This window comes from Spinacia oleracea, chromosome 5 (assembly GCF_020520425.1).
Source record: "Spinacia oleracea cultivar Varoflay chromosome 5, BTI_SOV_V1, whole genome shotgun sequence".
Taxonomy (NCBI): Eukaryota; Viridiplantae; Streptophyta; class Magnoliopsida; order Caryophyllales; family Amaranthaceae; genus Spinacia; species Spinacia oleracea.
In genome coordinates, this window is record NC_079491.1 from 3,607,309 (window position 1) to 3,626,598 (window position 19,290).

Genomic DNA, 19,290 nt, shown 5'->3' on the forward strand with positions numbered 1-19,290 from the left:
ATAATCCCTCTAGAGTTATTCAAAATTCTAGAGAACGGTTGTTTCTAAAGACTGTTATCTTCGGATTTCTCTATAGTATACTGATCTCTTACTTATGGAGCGGGTGTTTTTAAGTATAAACTAAGAGATCGATTCTCTATAATACCAGGTCTCTTAGCTCTCAGCTATAAGTATTTTTTTTCCAGTTTTTTTTGGGGGGTCGGTGGACCCCCCATGCACCTACCTAGCTTCGCCACTGGGTATGGGAAGTGATTTTGGCACATTCACCGTGAGAGCACAATTTTATGTGTTCCACTTACATCGAGGTATGACATATGTAAAATGATGACCGATAGTACGGAATGAGAAACCACACTTGACACTTCATTCTATCATTGTATGAGGAGACTGTTCCATATTTGAACCAGCAACTTAATTTCAGATCGATGACCAATGTGCCCATTTCTAGCCATTTTGACTTTTTTTTTTTTTAATTCTTGTTATTTTATGGTCCTTTTTTTTTAATTTCTTAATCATATACTTAATTATCAACTTGAAGACTTTGCAACTTAGTCTTATTTTTAATAACGCCAACACTATAGTCCGTCTATTCATAAATAATCGTTTCTTGGATATTTAAACAATAATTAAGTAGGAAGTAAAATTTTAGCTCTTCCCTCAAAAAAAAGTAAATTTTAGCTCAACTAATGTAACAGTGAAATTCTCCCATCACCTTCCACTTTCGCTACAAATTATGTACTCCGTATCTCACATGAAAATAATAAGTCCAGAATGCAAGTCCTCTTACATAGTACTTCTCATATAATTAAAAAAGTTTTATTCATATATTTTACATGTCAAAGACATAACATAAAAATTATTACCAGACAGAGTAGTGCCCAAATTTGACTTGACCTGAGATCAACTTGATAAAATCGAATAATACGGTCACACGTTGTCACGTTGATCACATAGACTAATAATGTATGTTTAACCAAAGTCAATGTTACCCGACTTGATTAGACCCGACCCAAAACTTAACCATGCATTCGATATGATCCAATTTTGTTGTTTACATGGATTTTCATTTAGGCAACTTCGAACATTTGAAAGAGAGCCCTAGAAGAAACCAAATCCAGTCTTTACACAAAATTATTAAAAAAACGGCACATTTCTGGAATCTTCCACGTCATCATCCTCGTCTTTAATCACCGCCTTCATAGAAACGGGTAGAAGAAGAAGACGACGACTTCTCAAGAACTTTCGTTCATCCTTTTCTCTCTCCACAAAACCCCATCAAATTCCCACTCTTTCGCTATCATAAAAAAGGAAACCTAAAAAACTAGGAAACTCCAAACCCCATTTTCTGTCTCTCCTCTGAAACAAGCAAGAAATCGTCATTCATTCATCATGTGGCAACAAGCGAGCAGGAAATATGATATTGAAGGAGGATCACAACAATTGTACCCTGTGATGCTCGAGAACCCAGAACTTCGATGGAGTTTTATCAGAAAAGTTTACTCAATCATCGCAATACAGTTGCTGGCTACCATTGCTGTTGGTGCTGTTGTTGTTTCGTATGAACCTATTGCCCTTTTCTTTACTTCTAGTAGTGGTGGTCTCGCTTGCTATATCATCCTCATCATCACTCCTTTTATTGGTATTAACTCTCTCTCTCTCTCTCTCTTTTTGATCTTGGGATTTATTTTTGGTGATTTTTATGTTGGAATTTGATCGAATTGAACTGGGGTTTTGATGGTTTTTTGTTACCCGTCTTTTGAATTTTTAGCTGTTGGATTGAAATTGGGGTTGATTGTTATTGTTGACTTGTAGATGTGGACTTGTTGGTTGATTGCAATTGTTGACTCCGTATTATTTTTTGGAGGAATTTACTAGAAATTGACATCCTTTTTCATGGGTTTCTTGTAGTGTTTTTGGGCATTAGTTGTTTTCTTTGGTGATTTTGCTTGTAAATGATTAAAATGGGGAATTTTATTGGAATTGTTGATCATTTTGATATATTGTGAAACTTTAACTCATTTTACTGGATTTTAGTGAATTTTTTTGTTTAGAAATAGTTCGTTAGGTTTGTCTTTCATGTGATGTTTGTGGGGATTAGTTGTTTTCTTTGGTGATTTTGCTTGTAAATGATTAGAATGGGGAATTTTATTGGAATTGTTCATCATTTTGATATATTCTAATTTTTTTTACTCATTTTGCTGGATTATTGTGAATTTATTGTTTAGAAATTGTTTGGCTTTCTTGTTATTTCTAATTTGGTGCTATTGTTGTGGATTGTAGTGCTATGTCCTTTGTATTACTATCATCAAAGTCATCCATTGAATTACATACTGCTTGGAATCTTCACTATCACACTTGCCTTCTCTGTTGGGTTGACATGTGCATTCACTAGTGGTAAGTTCTTCTCGGCGCGGTTTCGTTTATTTAAGTTTTCATTTGCAGCTGATGAATTGAATTTAACTTGAATTGAAATGAATGTGACATGACATTTATGTCTTGATGTTATCTTAGTTTATTAATCAACCGAATGCTTTTGTTTTAAGTATCTTGGGTTGGCAAACTTTGAGGGAAAGATAAATGACTTTCTTGCAAGCAACCATTGTTGATTGTTCTTTGCTGTCTTTATGTTTTTAATTCAAATGGTTGCAATTACTTGCATTCTGAGTATCTGATACTGGATCAGAATTGAAGGTTTCATTTGATATGAACATGTAGACATCAATAATATTACCTTCACATTGCTACATATTACTATCAAACAAGACCTATGGACTTCATATAATCATATCCTTTGTTACCTAGACTCGGATACCCATATTGGACACGTACAAGTGTCTGACACGGCTAATTTGGGAAAAAATTGCTATGATTCTGGTCCAAAATGAAAGTGTCCATACCCATGTCCGAGTAGATCATATTACCCTCACATTGCTGAATATATATTACTTTCCAGCGGATGGACTGAATTTCCGCACTTGCATCCTAGTGATTTGTCGTTGGGGGTAGTGTACATATGTTTCAGAATCTAGTTTGGTTATAGTAAGCCGCATCTATGGTGAACTTGTGGAGGTGGTTTTATAGTGTGCTTTGTAGGAAATATTGACATGAAAAGTTAGGAGTTTCCCATGGCTTGAAAAGTCTGATGCTGGAGATTGTGATATTGAATTTGTGAGAAGCCCACCTCTGTTTAGATTTAAGTTTTGCGCTACTGATGAATGATAGATTGTTGCAGAGATGGTTTTCTTTTATTGAGAACTTCCTTTTTGTCGTGGAAAAATTAGCTGAATTGGTAACTTGCACAATGTAAGCTATGGCATGAACTTACCGGAGCTTTTATAATTTATAGGGAAAGTCATTTTGGAGTCCGTGATTCTGACAACTGCAGTGGTTCTAAGTCTCACTGCCTACACTTTCTGGGCAGCAAAGAGAGGCCATGACTTCAACTTCCTTGGCCCTTTCTTGTTCGGAGCTTTGATTGTACTAATCATCTTTTCCATGATTCAGGTATAATCACCTTTCAGATGTTTTTCTCTTTCCAAAAGTTTGTGATAAACCCACCGGGCCATACACGAGCCCGTACACGAGAAGAGACTGATCACATATAAGTCTGATTGGATTCCATCCTAAAACCAATTGGTTATAGGTTGAGTAACCCATCAATCTTGTATGTTTAGTCAATCTCTTCCAACTCATATTTGGGTTAATCTTCTCAACAGTTTGTTTGTTCAACAATGCTAAATCCCGTAAATTACTTGATTGCAGATATTCTTTCCATTGGGCAAAATTGGTGTAATGATCTATGGTTGTGTGGCATCGATCATATTCTGTGGCTACATCGTTTATGACACGGATAACCTCATCAAACGATACACCTACGACGAGTACATATGGGCTGCTATTGCGTTGTATCTCGACATTATCAACCTCTTCCTTTCTCTGCTAACTGTTTTCAGAGCTGCTGACAGTTAGGTGGACTTTTGCCATTGTATTTGTGTTTGTAAACCATGTTAAGAAAATGTTAACCAGTTTGTAAGTACATATTACTTCAATTTTAGCAGGAGAAATTTTTATACTATGGGAAAAAAAAAAATTGTACACGGATTTCTTTTCCGAATTTTACTGGTTGCCTGGGTTGAATGAGATGCAACATATAGTTGTGAACAAGCTCCTTTGTAGCCATTTTGTGTATTATGTTACCTACTTAAAAACTAAGGAAAGTTATTAGAAGAAACAAATAAAGTTGAAGCTGTTCTTGCTAGGACATGTGTTTGGTGAACTCTGTCACGGTCAACGTTGTTGATACAGCACTAGTCAAAGTTCATTTCAATCTTTTTGATCTTCTGAAGCGTCCATTTTAGCTGCATATCTGAACTTCCCTCTCGTTGTAACAAATCAATAAGCTTTTTCGAATTTGTAAGGATCGTTACTCTTTATATATTGACTTTGCGAAGTCCATTGTAGACCCAGTAGGCACGCATTGGCTTCCGTTTGTAGAGCAGAGGCAGCTGAACAAGTTTGTGCACCCCCCAAGATTGTCGTTGTTCCCGTTGGTTTCCCGTTCAAGTACCAGCCCATTGATGCATTCCTAGTATCCTCGTGCCAGGGTCCTATCACTATATTTGTTATATCCCCTAGCGATTCATTACCCTTGACGATAACCCTATAGAAATTCTTTCCAGTGGGTGAAGAAATCGCAGGTGCGATTGAACTGAACTCAACTCAAGCTTGAACTGCAGACAAGGTTGTGGATCATCCCTGAAAACTCGGTTGTTACCAGTCAACCAAAAAGCCCATAGTGTACTAATAAAGTGTATGAAATTGCAGGATATAAAAAAGAAGTCGTTCCGTAAAGGACATAGCTTTATTGTCTTTTGAGTGGATTTGAAGTGCTCCACCCCTCCCATAAGCCATACAGGGGATATAAGGGAGAATGTTTTACTTGGTTAATGGTCACATTTTAAGTTAAACTGAACTTGAACATTGCAAGCTCAGGAAAAGTCAGTACTCAACTTGAGCTCAGATGTATCCCAATCTATGTTACTCAGACTCGAGTACTAGCATCGAACACGGGAGCTTGTCCAAGTGTTCGACACATCTAAATTGTGGAGATTTCCCTTGATTTTTTGACCAAAATGAAGTGTCGGAGTGTCCGTACTCATGACCGAGTGTCGAGGGATCCGACACGGGTACTTGAGATAAAACAAAGAGTCGGAGTAACATAGTTCCCAATATCAGCTTGAGCTTGACAGAGATACAGTGTAATATGGACAGAGAAACTACATTTGAAGATTCACAGAGTTATAAACTGATGCTTAGGTTACAGCTAAATTCATGCTTGCCTTCCCATAAACTTGAGTTTTGATACATATATAAACACCAACCAACCATATCAACAGGAGGCAAAAAAAGATCTGTCCAAATTGACTTGCTATATATCTGTATTTTGTCTTCTAATTCCAATACATGTTGTTTTTTGGAGCATTAGTTTTCTTCTTTTCATTGACCAAAGACAGCAGCCTTGACACACCCTGAGTCCATACATCGTATTGCTGCTGACTCTTGCACTCGAACTCTATTACTCTGTGTGTGGCCGTCTTTAGCCCAAAGTAACGCCGTTTATCTCCTCCGAGATCAATGGACCGCCTCTCTGGCCATACCGGCATGTCTTTGCACACTTCCATCAACACCTCTGTTAGAGAAAAACCACAATAAATCTCAGTATTTACTTGTCATTTTACTAGGCATCCAATTAAGAAGACATTATTTGCCAGTTTTTAAAAGAATTAGGAGATTAAGTTGTGTGCATTTTCTGTGAGTTGATAGAATGCATACTTTTTTTCATTCTTATTTATGATCAAGGTTGCGAAATTGAAACTTTTGAACTTTGAATAGTTATTTCTTCTCGTGTTTGGTAAAACAGACAATCACCGAAAGAAGGTTTTTTTGATCTATTGTTAGGTTGTGTTTTCTTCATCTAGACTGGTGTGGTATGATTAACCACTAATTAGTTGTTAGACTCCGTTTTCTTCACCTGGTCTGGTTTGATTTTAAGAAAACTAAGTAATAAGCAATAAAAGTAAGGCGAACATAAAAAAGGCTAACAATTGATTAGTGGTTAATCGATCTACATGTTCAGAGTTTTGTGTCTGATGATGTTGTAATCATCTTTATCGGATGTACCTAAAACTTGAGAATCCCAAAGAAAAGCTGCTTAATAAACCAGGTCATTAAACATGTTTGAAGTCTTTGTTGAAAGAAAGGGTGGTGTGCAATATTTGTCTTATTATTGGCATTTTTATCATTTACCAGGCATGCAATTTAGAAGAAGAGACCATTTGCCAATTTTTAAAAGAACCAGGAGCTTTAGTTATGCATTTTCTTTGAGTTGATAGAATGAAATTTGACATAAATATAAAACATTTAACAATAGAAAATGCATACTTTTTTTCTTCTTGGTTATTGTTCCTGCTACATGTCTACTCTTCATTTTTAGGACAACCTGCATGATGAAGAGAACAATATATACTTCAGAAAAATGACTGATTATTGGACTAGTGGAGAAGAATGGTAACTGGTTTTTGAAGAATCAAACCTGGTTTGTTTTATCGATGTAAACTGAGACGACTTTCCAGTGCAGATCACCTGGATATAAAGGGTAAACGGGTAAACCAAATGAAACAATACTCTGAAGTACTGAAATGCTTTGACTAAATCTAGCCAGAAAAGCTGTATTTACCTGTTCGAGTGCGTTTAAGAAGCTCGGATCCCCTGGCAAGGAGTTCTTCATTACATAAACCAAGAAAGTTTTCACCTTGCTGATTAGCCTCGCCATTGTAGCTACCATTTCGACTGTGCCTATTCTCACCTTTGATACCTCTCTCCACTGGTAAAACAGCTGCAATATTACATACTTCTTTCATTGTCCTTGCCTTCAGGGTTGCTGCCCCTCTTAATGCTGTATTATGCATAATGTAATTGGTGGTAAATCTCACATTATACGCATTTCCAGGCATATATATTATGCTACTCAAAGAAATATGGTTGCTATAAGGTAATATTTCCCCTTATCTCTACATAGAAAGCCACATTTCTATTTCAGACAACCCAAAGTAATAGTCCGCTGTCTGAATTTAGTACATTGAACTTTGAACTATACAGAGTAAAACTTACGGATTCCCCTTGGTCCCTAACTCAAATTTTAGACAGTGAAGGGTTATCATAGTATTTTAACCAAAATTCTTAGAAAAAAAGACCCCAAATCAAATGTGACCTAATATTTGAGTATAATTTGCAACTTTTCTTTGAACGACTTTCAGACATGATATCATGCAGAGCAGCCAAGTATTAAGGATTTGGTGGAAACTCATCATGTTTAACAAGGAAAATATAACTAAGCACGAACTATTAGTCGATATTGGAATAATAGACTACTTGTTGAAGTGTCTGCACTTTGTAGTAAACTTCTCTTGCAAGGTGGAGACCAATGTCTTACTTAGTTGGTTTACAGTGATTATAAACATTCCCTCATTTTTTTTGTGACATTATTCATCTTAGCAAGTTTGATGTTGAAATTAATCTATCACTATATTCCAATTTGTCAACAGCCATAAATACTTGCTCATACATGATCACATCAATTTCCCAAGCATTAACCTCTTTTTCTAAGCTTTTCTCTTATGTAGAAAATGAGTAAACTGAATGTGTTTGAATAGAGGATAGAAACACTAACCTGTTGCAGCAGCAGCAGTCAAAGTCATGATATCACCATGAGACTGAATATTAACAGCAGAACTAATAACAGTAGCTAATTGTTCTCTTTCAGCACCCATTGCCTCAGCAGCCTCCACACACCGTGCAGCCACCAAAGTGGCGGCCGAAGCCATTGCCATGTCAGTCTGCTCCGCCTGTTCGTCCTTCCCTGACGATCCGGATGCTGCTGCAGTTGCCGCCGCAGTAGCTGCCACCGCTGCAGCGACTGCAGCCACGGAAACAGCTGCATGGAGCTGTGCGTTGTGGACTCGCAACTCTTCTTTCTTCTTCTCTCGCCTCTCCTTGAGCCATCTCCCTACTGTCTTACTGCCAACAGAACCGCCAGCACAAGGGGTGGTTCCGCCACTTCTGGGACCCACAGAGATGGGAGGTAGTAGAGGTTGCGGGGTACTGCTGGAATTCAGAAACTGCAAATATAGGAGAACGGTGATAAGTTAACAAAACAATCATTTGCTGTTGAAAGTTTTAGTTTTAGAAATGATTTTTTCATATTTACCACCTTTTAAGTTTCAGGTTTTTGTATTTACCACCTTTTTAGTTTTAGTTTCGTATTCACCACTTTTTTAAGGAATTTCATCCGTTTTTTCATCCATGTGAACTCCACTTAACCAACTTCTTTGATTTTCCTCCTCTTTCATTAGATTTCCAATTAAAAAAATTAGTTAAATAAGGTTCACATGGACCGAAAGTTTGATGAAAACCGTTAAGAGGCGGTAAATTTAAAACATTTCATAAAATTAAGGTAGTAAATATATAATTACATTTTATAAGGTGGTAAATACAAAAACCTGAAACTTAAAAGGGGGTAAATATCAAAATATACCTTTAGAAATTGAATTTTCTCAATTTCAGGAACAGAGGGAGTAGAAAGAGTTAAAGTTGATCATCCGGCATTTCCTAGTTACTATTTATGCATTGAATTTCCTAGTTACTATTTATGCATTGAAGTCCATACTACATTTTCCAAATCTTTAGTTCTTTACTAATATCATGTATCCATCAAAGTTCATATCTTTCCTAATACGAAGTATGTCATAACTTATTACTCTCTAATTATATCACATAAAAAGCCGAAATATCCATGGCATATTGATCACCTACAAGTTACAAAGACTGAAATAATTCCATAGTATGTTAGTATGTTACAGTAATGGAACAAATGCTAGTAGCCTAGTACATCAGGCATAAGAGCCGAAGGAGGCACCACATGCTAGTCACATGACTACTTTTCTTAACGGCAAGCTTTGTCAAAGGAGGGTTGCAAAAGCTCTTTAGATATGAATCGAGATTACCAGATAATATAGGGTGACTCTAGAGTCTAGATCCTTTTCCTTTGTTTCTTACTTTCTTTTACTCTTTTTCTTTTTATAGGTTTGACTGTTTGAGAAGGGTGTCACCTCTCTTTTCTCTTTTTCAAAAGCTACTCTTTGTAGCAAAGATAGGAAGAAATTGTTCAAAGGAGAAATTAGTCCTTTTATAGTTGTTAATACTTTCTTGTGATGTCATGATTACAAAATAAAGCATAATCAAAAAGAAGAAGAAAAAAAAGTTGTACCTTGTAAGGTACAAACGGTTGTATGATAAAAATTGTCTAGGTTGAGTGTTTAATCTATGAGAGGTTTTCTTTTACGTGACTCCAAAATCATGACTCCGCAGTCTTTTTGAAAAGACGAGAGAGAATTAATCTAGCTTATACACAAATCATTACGGAGTACCACCAAAAGAAGGGAATAAAATCCAAGTGCACAAGCTGTTATTGTTCTATCATTGCTACAAGTATATTGAGCTCAATTCCTAGACACTAGGAATCCAAGACTAAAGAATGACACACTATTAAACTATAGTGCCTACTGCTAAGATCCAAAAAGAGACAAAATGTAATGGCCAAAAATAAAATATAAAGGGGTGTTTGTTTTCAGTTGGATAATTTTCTTGCTAAATCATGCCAAAATCATTTCCCAACTACTCAAACAACAAAAAAGACATGTACGAAAATAAGGGGGTGTTTGTTTTGGCAGTAGAAAATACTAATTTACTTCATGTGAAGTGTAGTAATTTTGTACAGTAAGTAATTTCAATCATTTCTCTCAGAATCCAAACGTAATTTTGTACAGTAAGTAATTTCAATAATTTCTCTTTGAATCAAACAGTTTGGAGTAGTAGAGTACACTATACATCCGGGTGTATTATCACACGGTTTCTAGCTCACACGGACTACAGAGTAATTGTATTGGATTTCACATTTTCACCTCAATGTACAAAGGGTAAATTTTGGGATGGGTAACTCCCAAAAGTCAACCATCAAACATTCAGCCAGTGCCCAGTGCCCAGTGCCCAGTGCCGTATACTGGTATGGTTGCTTGCATTGCAGCCTGCACAGACTTCCTAAGCAGGGCAGCTAGGGAAGAGTAAAAAGACTCACGGTAAAAAGTTGGACTGTAAATATACTCACTCCGTCCCTTAGTACTCGACCTGTTTTGATTTTTTGCACTATTCACATAATTTACTTTGACCCTATTTTATTTCTAGTATATGAAAACAAATGTTAATATTTTTTTTTTTTGATAATTTGTAATCTTTATTAATGATAAGATTACAGAGTTTCAGGGGAACGAAACTAGAGTAGCAAATTAGCAGCTATAGTACAAAAATCATGTAAAATATATTCTTGGATTCATCTTAATATATATTTTCAAAATATTAATAACTTTTATAAGTTTTTATAATATGTAGTTAAAGAAATTGGTGGTCAAAATTGTGCATTGACAAGTGTGTCCGATCAAAACAGGTAGAGTATTAAAAGGCCGAGGGAGTATCTCATTAAAGGAAAGACACCCAACTCAACTACTTTGGTTGGTTGATCTTATTACCACTTTTATTGGCAACAAAAAAACTGTTTTGTGTCATTATCTTTTTATAAATAAAAAAGGGTAAACAAAAAAAAAGAATAGAAAAAAAAAATGGTGCACCCAGTAGCAGAAGCGAACGAAAAGAGTCCCTTTGGCTCACTTTCACCGGACGAGTTCTACGCCAAGCACTCAGTGAGTCACTCGTCCGAGTACATCACCAACTCGCGAGGACTGAACCTTTTCACTCAGTGGTGGGCCCCACTTCAAGGAGAGAAAATCGGGGTGATCTGCGTCGTCCATGGCTACACCGGCGAGTCAAGCTGGACCGTCCAACTCACTTCCATCCACTTCGCCAAGGCGGGGTTTATCGTCTGCGCGATTGACCACCAAGGGCACGGATTCTCCGACGCGCTTGATGGCCACGTGGCGCACATCCCTGATATCAACCCTGTGATTGATGACTGTATTTCGTTCTTTGATTCGTTTCGTGTGAAACACGCGCCGGGTTTGCCGTCGTTTCTTTACTCGGAGTCGCTTGGTGGGGCGATTGCGCTGCTTATTACGCTGAGGAAGAAGCGCGTGGGTGAGGGTGAGGGTGAGGGTGAGGGTGAGAGTGAGAGTGGGGGGTTTGATGGAGTTGTGCTGAATGGGGCTATGTGTGGGATTAGCCAAAAGTTTATGCCACCATGGCCTTTGGAACACCTTCTTGGGGTGGCTGCTAAGTTGATACCTACTTGGCGCGTGGTTCCTACTCGCGGTTCAATTCCTGATGTGTCCTTCAAGGTTTGGAACTTTTTAATTCATCCTTTTATCCAATTGATTATTTAGTTTTGTTTACATTTTTTATGTTGATTTTAAGTAATACTCCGTAATATATAATTACATATTAGGGTATAAGCCACATAATTGAATCATAATCATCCATATCGACTAATGAAGTCTTAGCCTAATTGTTAAAACTGAGGATCTGTACACAGTAGGTTTCAATTTCGAATTCCTTCACCCCATTTTCATTTGTCCCTCCTTTCCTTGTGACTTATTCCCGCCAAAAAGAAACACTACTCGTCCTAGTGTATACTTGTATGAAAACTAGAAGAAGTAATCTCTATTTATCAATTCAAATACTTCTATAACTAATTTTGCTAGTCATTTCGATTTCGTTTAATGTACGGAGTAATTCGAAATCCAAATATATTAAATAATTTATTATTTTAATTGAAAATGGACAAATGATTTTTGAAATATCCACATTCGTTAATACCTCCATTCTTATTTACACGACACAGTATCTTTTAGGGAACTTTCTTATTACGGAAAAGTTCATGTATGGTGAATAGTCATATATTCCATCACTTTTCTGGTGAGTTGGTGAAAATGATGGCTGGTTGATTGTTGTTAAGGGACTTTTGTCCTTTAACTTTCTCTTTTACCTTTTCGTAATGTGTGTGTCAAAATCAATCGCGTAATGTGTGTGTCAAAATCAATCGCGTCATGTATATACTTGTTGTAACTCTAATTGTGCTCAATTTGTGCATGTTACCAACATGTTGATCTAAATGTCTAATGTGTCCTTAAGGTGGAATGGAAGCGTAAGCTAGCAATTGCAAGCCCAAAAAGGCACATGGGAAAGCCACGCGCTGCCACCGCGCTCGAGCTGGTAAGGATATGCAGGGAGATTCAAGGGAGGTTAGAGGAAATAGATGTTCCCTTGATGATTGTTCACGGTGGAGATGACGTCGTATGTGACCCCGCCTGCGTCGAGGAGTTGTACACACGCGCCTCCAGCAAGGATAAGACACTAAAGGTTTATCCGGGTATGTGGCATCAGCTGGTTGGTGAGTCTGAGGATGATGTGGAGCTTGTCTTTGGTGATGTCTTGGATTGGCTCAAGTCTAGGGCTTTAGGGTGCAAGTGATTTTTACATTAGTTGTATTGAGTCTCAACTATTTGGAAGTGTTAAAGTTAAGGTGCATTGGTGCATATTGTGTTTGAACTTTAACTTATTATGTGTACAAGTTTCTGACATCTCGTCTATTTTAATGAAAAATGGATTCTAAATTATGAGGAAGGTTGCGAAATTAGAACTTTTTTATCTTTGAGTAGTTTTTTCTTCGCGTGTTTGGTAAAAACAGACAGTTAGGGTCGTGTTCTCTTCAACTTATAGGACTTTATTTTCAAGTCCTATAAGTTCAGATAAGATAAATAAGTTCTAATAAGTTTCAATTAAGTCCTATAAGAGTATAAGTTCTAATAAGGTCTTATAAAGTCTGATAAGGTCTTATAAGTTAAATAAAGTCTTGTAAATTAAATAAGGTTCTAGTTCAGATAAGTTCAAACCTTATAAAATTAAGAGAACACACCCTTAATCACCGAAAGAATGCTTTTTGCTCTATTGTTAGGTTGCGTACTTTTCACCTGACCTGGTCAGATATGATAAACTCTGTTTCTTTTACCTGGTCTGGTTTCTTAAGCAATACTCCATAAAAGTAAGACCAAAATAACAAAGCCTAACAATTGATTAGTGGTTAATCGAGCTACATGTTCAGAGTTTTGGCTCTAATGATGTTGTAATCTTTTTTATGGGATGTACCTAAAACTTGAGGATCCCCAAAAAAAGCTGCTTAATAAACCAGGTCATTAAACATGTTTTGAAGTCTCTGCTGAAAGAAAAGAGTACTATATTTGTCCTATTATTGGCTTTATTATCCTTTGGAAAACTTAAAAAGAAAAGATTAGTCAAAAAAGGGAGGGATTTTCTTTTCCCACAAAATAAACGAGCCAAACAGGGAAAAGGATTTCTCACTCTACTTTTTCCAGTTTTCCTTCTCTGTCTCCTTTCTTTGCTCTTTTGAGAATCCTTTTTCCTCTATTTCAATTTGAATGCAACAAAAACAAACAATAAAAGCGTACGAAGTTGGAATAATTTGACGTCTATGAGATGGGGTTTACATAACTCTATCCACATTACCGGATTACGAATAATTTGTACTTCGTATAAATTAAGAATAAGTGAAGCGTGTGCTATTCAACATATTTTGACTTATCTGAGTTTACGCTTATGTTTTTCTAAAACTTCTTCTTGTTAACAACTCAACGTAAGCTGAATATGATAAAGTCCTATTCGAAGTATGTTTCACTATGACAAGTACGTTTGATACGTTGAAAAAAAAAGTTCATTTTAGAATAAAACAAGTTTCAATAATTTATGGTAAGTTAAAATTCAGATGAATAGTAGAACACTATTCTTTTCTGAAGAAAAAAAAATGTCTGCTTTATTCCAATGTGAGTTCCAATTACAAAGTGATCAATCTTTTTGAGGGGAAGAGAGGTTGCTCAATGTGAACCCATGGGTAAATAGCTAAATGTACAAAAATTTCTTGTTAGAGAACTAGACAAGTCCTTTCAAATATGCAATGTAGTGCCAAAGTTAGGGGTCCAGAATCTAAGAAAAATGGTTTTATCCAACCCAATCAGATGACCATAATGTGGCCCCTACAAAGTACAAATGATAAGTTTGCATTTGGAAGGTTTAGGTAGATTACGGTAATAAATGGACCCTTGAGGTTTCTAAGTCATGCAGGTTTCAGGTTCAAATCTCCGTCCAAGATCTGATCATCTATATCCCGGTCCGCTAGTCCGATCTGCCCTGAAAAGTGTAGCTTAGACAGCCTCAAATATGGGTTTTTAGACCAAAGCCCGAACTCATTCCGAAAAAGACCGTTCGGCCCAAAAAAACTGCACCAAATTTATAGGTTTTGGCATAAGTTTTTACGTTAAAGCCCGTCCCGGCCCGAATTTTGATCACCTCTACCCCGTCCCCATTTGTTATTTACATTGTCCTTGTGACTCATTCCCACCAAAAATGAAAGATTAGGGAAAAGGATTTGGAGTAATAATTAATACTCCTTTCGTCTCTAAAATATTGCCCCGATTTCACTTTTAAATCGTTTCTAAAGATAATTTATTATCTTCTTTTGTCCTGAGTCCAGACCATCATCTCTATTTTATTCACTACTCTATACCTCACATTCTAAATGACAAATCTAACAACTTTTTCAATACTCCGAACAAATTAACAAATCTTTAAGGGACAAAGGGAGTAATCGGTAAACAATAGTGGAGGGGGAAAAAAGTTAACAGTCGTAGCATTGAAAGAAACAAAAGTGATCACCCCAGGAAGTAAATAAACTGCGCAATAACAACAATCATAATTCATAGACCCATTGAATAAGAAGACTGCCTAAAAAGTAAAGTGTTGTACACTGTACTAGAGAAAGGAGAAATCTCAGGAAACAAAAACTGACATCTCTATGTAACTAAGCAGGACATTATTTATAGCTGTCATCTCTGTTTTTTTCACTAGGATTAATGTGTTCTTTTGCAATAATTAACCCAGTTTAATCTTGGTTTTTTATTGTTATGAGTGAAATTCAATTCAAAGATCTTACTTTAAAGTTTAAAATGGTGTTTTCTAATGGGGTTTATCCTGTGTTTCCTAGATCAAGGGGTGGTTTAGTTGATCGTGGAAAGTAAAATTTATTGGAAGAATCTTTTCCATATATAAGTATTTACTAGAAAGTGGGTGATATTGTTTGGTTAATCATGAAAAGTAAATTTCCATAGTAAAACCTAGGTAAGCTTTCCTTCATTTTGTAGGAAATAGAACTTCCTAATAAGTGTTACTTCCCATATTTTTGTCAACCAAACAATACTCTAATCTTTTACTTCTTGTAAAGTCATACGAAGTACTTCCTATGGTTCTTTTACTTTTTATGTCAACTAAAAATCACCTAAAATGCTGATGATTCGGGTTAATGGGGTTAGTTTTAACTCGGGTTTGAATTTCTCTCAGTAACTTTGTATCGGGTTAGACATTGATAGTGCTAGGCACTCGATTGTCCTAGATACTCAACCTTTAAAAGTACTAATAATAGTGGGATATTTTTTTTGGAGTGGCAATCTTATCACGAAAACCCTTGATGGTGAAGTATATTTCCAACATAGGCAAAGTTTATTCACAATCACTCTTTGATGGCAACTTTAGAGATTTAAATGTCCCACCATTGTCAAATTTGAACAAAAATGCATTAATTTTAACTCATAATTAATGAGTTTAAGTCTCTTTAAGTACAGCTGAAGCATGTCTAAAAGCACACAATGATACTTGGTTATTATGAGAAACAAATGTCAAAAAGCACTCACTTAACGCAAATGTTTAACAAATCAAAAATACATACTATCGGTCATACTCCCTCCGCCCCTAAAAGATTTCCCAGTTTCCTTTTCAGTCCGTCCCTTTAATTTTGCCCTATACCATTTATAGCTATGTTACTCCGACTCTTTGTTTTACCTCGTGTTGGATCCTCGATACTAGGACATGCATATGAACCTACAACACTTCATGTTGGTCTAAAACCAAGGAAATTTCCCACATTAGCCGTGTTGGACACTTGAACACGCACCCGTGTCCGACGCTAGTAACCAAGTCTGAGTAACGTAAATTTATAGTATGTGACCCTCACGATAAGTTGATCATTTTTTAGTGGTACTTTAAATGTCTTACGATAAGTTGGAAAAATAACTTGGTCATCAAATAAACAACTAGACAAAAGAAAAACAGAAGTTGAGAATAGAAGAGAGAAAAAGGTTAGGAATTTAGACCTTGTCAAAATCAACAGGAGGTGAAATAGGATCAGTAGGACTGTCAAACATTTCAGCAGTAAGAGAAGAAGCAGAGAAGCTTTGGCCTCCAATCCCATTTGGTGGCTCACTACATGATGGCCTTCCTGATGTCATTGGTGACACTTCCTGCAACACCCACACAATCACTTCAATTTACAGTCACACTCACCAAAAAAATATAACTTTTTTGAAAATTTGAGCAAAATGCCTAAATACAGTCTCTGTCATTGGCCATCACAGAAATTCTGAATATTTTCTTGAAAAAAGTCTAAAAAATGTGAACTTTGGATTAAAAAACAGTCTTTTGTTTATGCTTCTTCATCAAATTACAGTCACAGTCACCAAACATTAGAATTTCTTTTTGCAAATATGAGCTAAATGTCTAATACCCATCATAGAAATTCTAGAATTTCTCTTGAAAAAGCCCAGAAATTGTAAACTTATCATAAAAAACCAGTGTTTTTTTTTTTTCTGGGTAAAAACAATAAATTTATGCTCAAAATGAGAAAAAACTATCAGCAATCAAATTTAACAAGAAAAAACACCCCAAAAGATGCAAATGTGGGTAATTTTAAAAAAGGAACTTACAGATTGAGACATAATGCGCTCTAGAACAAGTTGAGAAGTAGCAGAAGAAGCAAAAGAGAAGGAATTCCCAGAAATGAGCCTCTTATGATCTTCAGAATCCCCAGAAAATAAAATAGATTGAGTTTCTTCTTCATCTTCTTCAAAAATAGGAGGGGTAGTACAGGGAGCAACAGATTTGGGGACTAAAGAAGGGAGAGAAAGAGAGAGAGCTTTAGAGAGTTGAAGAGCAGGTAAACTCCATGATCTTGATAGAAATTCCATGGGTAACCTTGGGCTTTCTGGTAACTTATTGTTATCATTATTGTTGTTGTAATTGGATTCTTTGGAAATTAACATTGGGTTTGTATCCTCCATTTTTTCAGGGGATGGATTTCTTTGGTTTCTCTCTGTAAATTGTGTTTGTGTTTCTTTCTTGGTGACTTTAATGAAAAAATATGGGTTTGTTGTTCACCCTTTTTATACTGGGTATATTACCTTTTTCTCTTTTTTTGGGGGTTCTGTTAAATGACTACAGTAACAGTATCATACATTCATACAGTAACATATCCTAATGACTTTACAGTAACAATAACTACCCTTGGAAGGTAAATACTATTCCTAGTTTGGATCAAGTTGACTCGGTTCGGGTTATCTTCAAAATATAAGTCATTCCGTAGTTCAGTTCATTTCAGGTTACTAATGGAAATGTAATGTTTACGATACACGGAGTACTCCGTAGTCGGTTTAATAAGTTAGATCACTTCATGTAGAATCGAAATGGAATTCTATGTTTAAGTACCAAATACCAATGTCAAATTGTAGCCACGTTTGATGGAATTTAAAAAAAAAAAAAAACCTTTTAAGTAGTCAGTTACGTACAAGTTAATTTTTTCAGTTCTACTTTAATTATATTTACATTTTTAAACGGGTTTATGGTTACTAACAATAACTCTTTTACCCTTACTATGACTAAAGATGGTCATGGCCAGGTCGGGCTTCGAGTGGTCGGGTCCGGCCCGGCCCACACCAAGCTCATTATTGGGTCGTGTCGAGCTTTGTTGTGCTTTTTCCAAAAAAAAAAAATGCTGCCCAAGGCCCACGACTTCGTGCATGTGCTGGGGCGGGTTTTTGTGTTGGGCCTCGGGCTGGCTCAAGCTTGCGTGCTCTCATGTTGGGCCGGCCAGGCCTTTGTACCCACTACTCTCGTGTAGGCCCGGGACAGGCCGCCGTGTGTAGGACTAATTTACAACATTTATCGTGTTTTGTCGTGTCGGGTTGGGGCCGGGCCAGCCCACATCCATCTTTAACTACGACGTCTAGTGGGCTAGGCTGGGGATGAAGTATTCCGAAACACCAAAACATACAAGGTGATGGACTGCAGTCAAAGGTGTATTGAGCTGAATAATAGGTGATCGTTGATGCCATTGTGCTACTCACTTTAACAAGAAGTTTATGTTATGTCCTAATGGTGGTCCTCATGTACCGCAAGTATTGACAAAATATAATGTCCCTTAATTATATAACACAATTAACCCCACTACCAAATTCATGGGTCTTTGAATACTGGATTATTCGAGTCAAGTCATAATCAACCATATCATGCTTCCAATAAAGTAGTACGGAGTACTACATATCAATTTGCAATATCACTATCATTTGCATTGCCATATACTAATGCTATTAAGTTTTAAGTACATTTCAAGCATGCATTATTAACTATTAAGCACCTTTTCTCTTTTATGAGTGTAAGTGTGTAATGAAAGACAATTAAATACGGAGTAAGGGACATTCTGTTTTTTCGTACCTCCTTCACGTACCATATGTTTGGTGTTGGACTATAGATGTTCAAAGGTGTGCGGACAAAGGGGAATTCAAGTTTAAGAGTTATGAAATACGAAGTACACACTTAAATATGGGAGCAATGTTTACTACAGAGTACGGAGTATATATTATTTTTATCACCAAGTAAGGTTTGGCCTACTGGCCTAGTGATAAACTGGTAAAGGTTTGGCCTAATAACCTAAAGGTTATGCGATCAAACCCCATTAGGAAATCCTACCAGTTTATTAGGGTTCTTCATTTTACCGTAAAAAAATATAGATACGGAGTAGTGTTTTTATCGAAGTTTTATTTTGATTATTATATCTTCTTATATTTAATTAATTAAACTTCCTTTTTAACTTAACTCGTAACATATCTTACAATATCCAGATAAAACATTCAATCTAGCTCCTTCTAATATTTATAATCTTGGGAAGACTTACTTAAGGTGTACGTAGTATAAGTTTTAATATGTTAATTATTCAACATAAAATAAGAGGAAAAGGATATACGAAGCACTAAATGTTAACTACGTACGGAGTATAAATCTGTAACAAGGTAAATGTAAAAACATACAAGTAGATCAAATCAACACGTAAAA

General features: G+C 36.3%; 3 protein-coding genes across 3 annotated transcripts; 2 read left to right on the forward strand and 1 right to left on the reverse strand.

Moving 5' to 3' along the window:
• The first annotated feature begins 1,141 nt into the window (after nucleotides 1–1,141).
• LOC110783460 (protein LIFEGUARD 2) lies at nucleotides 1,142–4,258 on the forward strand. The gene is made up of 4 exons (XM_021987800.2): nucleotides 1,142–1,639; nucleotides 2,281–2,394; nucleotides 3,347–3,504; nucleotides 3,763–4,258. The coding sequence occupies exons 1-4, from the start codon at nucleotides 1,390–1,392 to the stop codon at nucleotides 3,967–3,969; spliced, it is 729 nt and encodes a 242-aa protein (XP_021843492.1). The 5' UTR covers nucleotides 1,142–1,389; the 3' UTR covers nucleotides 3,970–4,258.
• A 1,059-nt stretch (nucleotides 4,259–5,317) lies between these two features.
• Nucleotides 5,318–17,324, reverse strand: LOC110783435 (VAN3-binding protein). The gene is made up of 7 exons (XM_021987778.2): nucleotides 16,890–17,324; nucleotides 16,281–16,427; nucleotides 7,730–8,177; nucleotides 6,737–6,955; nucleotides 6,593–6,642; nucleotides 6,442–6,499; nucleotides 5,318–5,689 (listed from the first exon to the last, which is right to left on the reverse strand). Exons 1-7 carry the CDS (start codon nucleotides 17,241–17,243, stop codon nucleotides 5,451–5,453), a joined length of 1,515 nt encoding a protein of 504 aa, XP_021843470.1. The 5' UTR covers nucleotides 17,244–17,324; the 3' UTR covers nucleotides 5,318–5,450.
• Nucleotides 10,629–12,680, forward strand: LOC110783453 (caffeoylshikimate esterase). The gene is made up of 2 exons (XM_021987795.2): nucleotides 10,629–11,402; nucleotides 12,196–12,680. The coding sequence occupies exons 1-2, from the start codon at nucleotides 10,731–10,733 to the stop codon at nucleotides 12,532–12,534; spliced, it is 1,011 nt and encodes a 336-aa protein (XP_021843487.2). The 5' UTR covers nucleotides 10,629–10,730; the 3' UTR covers nucleotides 12,535–12,680.
• Nucleotides 17,325–19,290: the final 1,966 nt, after the last annotated feature.

Coding starts and splice junctions, on each gene's coding strand:
- LOC110783453 (XM_021987795.2), top strand. CDS start 10,731: ATGGTGCACCCAGTAGCAGAAGCGAACGAAAAGAGTCCCTTTGGCTCA. Junction 11,403..12,195: donor TTCCTGATGTGTCCTTCAAG/GTTTGGAACTTT, acceptor TGTGTCCTTAAG/GTGGAATGGAAGCGTAAGCT.
- LOC110783435 (XM_021987778.2), bottom strand. CDS start 17,243: ATGGAGGATACAAACCCAATGTTAATTTCCAAAGAATCCAATTACAAC. Junction 6,956..7,729: donor GACTGCTGCTGCTGCAACAG/GTTAGTGTTTCT, acceptor TGCATAATACAG/CATTAAGAGGGGCAGCAACC. Junction 6,500..6,592: donor ACATCGATAAAACAAACCAG/GTTTGATTCTTC, acceptor TTCATCATGCAG/GTTGTCCTAAAAATGAAGAG.
- LOC110783460 (XM_021987800.2), top strand. CDS start 1,390: ATGTGGCAACAAGCGAGCAGGAAATATGATATTGAAGGAGGATCACAA. Junction 1,640..2,280: donor CATCATCACTCCTTTTATTG/GTATTAACTCTC, acceptor TGTGGATTGTAG/TGCTATGTCCTTTGTATTAC. Junction 3,505..3,762: donor TCATCTTTTCCATGATTCAG/GTATAATCACCT, acceptor ACTTGATTGCAG/ATATTCTTTCCATTGGGCAA.